The sequence below is a fragment of the Nicotiana tomentosiformis genome, chromosome 12 (genome assembly GCF_000390325.3).
Source record: "Nicotiana tomentosiformis chromosome 12, ASM39032v3, whole genome shotgun sequence".
NCBI lineage: Eukaryota > Viridiplantae > Streptophyta > Magnoliopsida > Solanales > Solanaceae > Nicotiana > Nicotiana tomentosiformis.
This window is the reverse complement of record NC_090823.1, coordinates 129,524,617-129,527,098: the sequence shown is the minus strand read 5'-3', so window position 1 is coordinate 129,527,098 and position 2,482 is coordinate 129,524,617. Positions and strand designations below refer to the sequence as shown.

Below are 2,482 nucleotides of genomic sequence, written 5' to 3'. Positions count from 1 at the left end.
ATTGAACTCTAGATGAAACTCCAGGACTTTTGGGATGGTTTGACACCAACCTCACGCAGAACATTGAGAAATGCAGCTGGAGGTCCGTTAATGATGAAGACTCCAGAGGAGATAGTCACTATTCTAGATGAATTATCTGAAGATGCAAATCAGTGGCCCTCGGAGATTGCTGAAGTAAAAAAATCAACTGGTGTTCACCAAGTTGATACTAACACATCGGTGCATGTACAACTTGATGCCATGGCAAAGGAAATAAGAAAGCTAACCTTAGCTTCAACACGTAATGAGCCTCATGCAGCATGTGACATATGTGGAAGAGGACACCATACCCATGGGTGTCAAGCTTCAATGGAGGAAGTTAATGTTGTGGGTAACTACAATTTCAATGCAATGGGTCAGAAGCACCCCGATTTTTCATGGAGTTCACCCGGGGGTACGACAAATGCATGGCAACAAAACAACTCCAGATTTCAAGGAGCTCCTGGTTTTGTGAATCAGCAGAGGCCGCAGTTTCAGCCTCAACAGCCAATTCAGTATGGGTTAGAATATCTAATGAAATCCTTCATTGTCAAGACTTATGAAAGATTAGATGCTCATGGGGCAGCTATCAAAGAATTTGGGACAGGTTTGCGTAACTTGGAGAGACAAGTGGAACAAATCGCAACTGTATTATCTGAAAGGATCCCAGGTACTCTGCCTACTGATACTGAAAAGAATCCCAAATAAACGGTAAATGCGGTGACCTTGAGAAGCGGACAAGTGTTGAAGAATCCCACTCCAATTCAAAAAGAAGCTACGCCTGAAAAAGAAAGTGGGAAGGAGCTGAAAATTGAAGATGATGATAAAAAGACTGAGAAGAAAAAAGGCAAGAAGGGAGCTGAGAAAAAGAAAAAGGAGGAAACTTCAAGAAGGGAGGACACTGATGATGGGAGCAAGCACATGCCTGCTCTACCTTTTCCTCAAAATCTCTATAGAGAAAAGCTGAACAAGCAGTTTGTGAGATTTCTAGACATGCTAGGACAGGTTAATGTAAACCTGCCATTCACTGATGTTCTCTCACAAATACCAGCTTATGCAAAGTTCTTGAAGGAGATCCTTACAAAGAAGAGGAAGATAGAAGAGACCTCAGTGGTCAAGCTTACAGAGCATTGCAGTGCTATCTTGCAAAATAAACTCCCATAAAAGTGTGGAGATCCAGGGAGTTTTACTATACCTTACTCTTTAGGCACTCTAAATTTTGATTAGTCTTTATGTGATTCCGATGCCTCAATTAATCTAATGCCATTGTCTATTTATAGGAAACTGGAGAAGGAGATTGGAGAGATAAGGTCGGTGCCAATATCTTTGCAACTAGCAGACCAAATGCCTATAACACTCGAGGGGATAGTAGAAGATGTTTTGGTATGGGTGGATAAGTTCGTATTTTCTGTAGATTTTATAGTGGTAAATATAGAGGATAACAAGGATGTCCCCCTCATCCTAGGAAGACTATATTTAGCAACGGGTAGAGCTATACTGGATATACATGATAGAAAACTCATTCTTAGAGTGGGTCAGGAGACTGTGACTTTTGAGATGAATGTAGCAACTGCAGTGAAAAAGGAAAAGGCAGCCGCAAGTGTTGAGTGGAAGGTGAAGAGTACAAAAGAGAAGGCTCCAATGATTAAGAAAGACAAATGTGGGGTGTACCCCAAGAAGGCTGAGAAGAAGCTGTCCGCGTGGATGTGTGCACTAGTTCTGGCGCGTGGAATGAAGCCCGACTTCGACTGAAAATTCAGGGAAGTTTCCTTTACCTTATGATTTTTAATTGTGTGTCATGGGGACATGACACAACTTAAAGTGTGGGGTAGGGGGATATTTGTATGTTGTATGTATATGTATTTTAGTTTTTGTTAATTTTAGTAGTTAGAGATAGAAAAAATTGAAAAAACATAAATATTTTAAATTTTTTGATTTTTCCTGATGATGGATATCATTCGACGGGTTTCTTGAGGGAATTAAGTCGAAAGAAAAAGACAAAAAGATTTTCTTTTGTAGTTCGTGTAATAATTCTCCCTTGGTTTTTCTTTGTGTCGCGGTTCTTTTCCAAGGGCAAATTTGAACCGGGTGTAGTTAGTTTTTATTTTTAGGAGTAGGAAACCTTGTGTTGTGAATTGAATTGAAGGCAACTTCTCTTAACTTTATTATGCCTTGAGAATAGTAAGTGCTTTAGTTGTGATGCTTAGGCTCGGTTTTTGACTCTAGCATAAGTACCTTAATTTGTACAAGTTTAGCTTTGCTTAACTGCTTTGACTAGAGTGTCTTGATAAATCAATCCTGAGTGAGTTATGTGCCATGTGTGTGTGAGGTTTGGTGTATTCTCTTCATTGCATTTGATGTCTAGAACTTGCCCCGTGTATTTGCAAAGAGAAATAGTAGTTTTGTTCAGTCTTGAAAGTGATATAGGCGTTTCTTTGTTGAGCCGGCTATATAGTTTACCCAC

At 39.9% G+C, this 2,482-nt stretch overlaps 1 protein-coding gene across 1 annotated transcript; it reads left to right on the top strand.

The window, feature by feature from the left end:
• The first annotated feature begins 939 nt into the window (after window positions 1–939).
• LOC138903391 (uncharacterized) lies at window positions 940–1,770 on the top strand. The gene is made up of 2 exons (XM_070191362.1): window positions 940–1,131; window positions 1,246–1,770. The coding sequence occupies exons 1-2, from the start codon at window positions 940–942 to the stop codon at window positions 1,768–1,770; spliced, it is 717 nt and encodes a 238-aa protein (XP_070047463.1).
• The last annotated feature ends 712 nt before the right edge of the window (window positions 1,771–2,482 follow it).

Bases quoted from the DNA above. Each gene is read 5' to 3' on its own strand.
- LOC138903391 (XM_070191362.1), top strand. From the start codon at position 940: ATGCCTGCTCTACCTTTTCCTCAAAATCTCTATAGAGAAAAGCTGAAC. The intron at 1,132-1,245 runs GTCAAGCTTACA...AATTTTGATTAG, and splicing joins AGATAGAAGAGACCTCAGTG to TCTTTATGTGATTCCGATGC.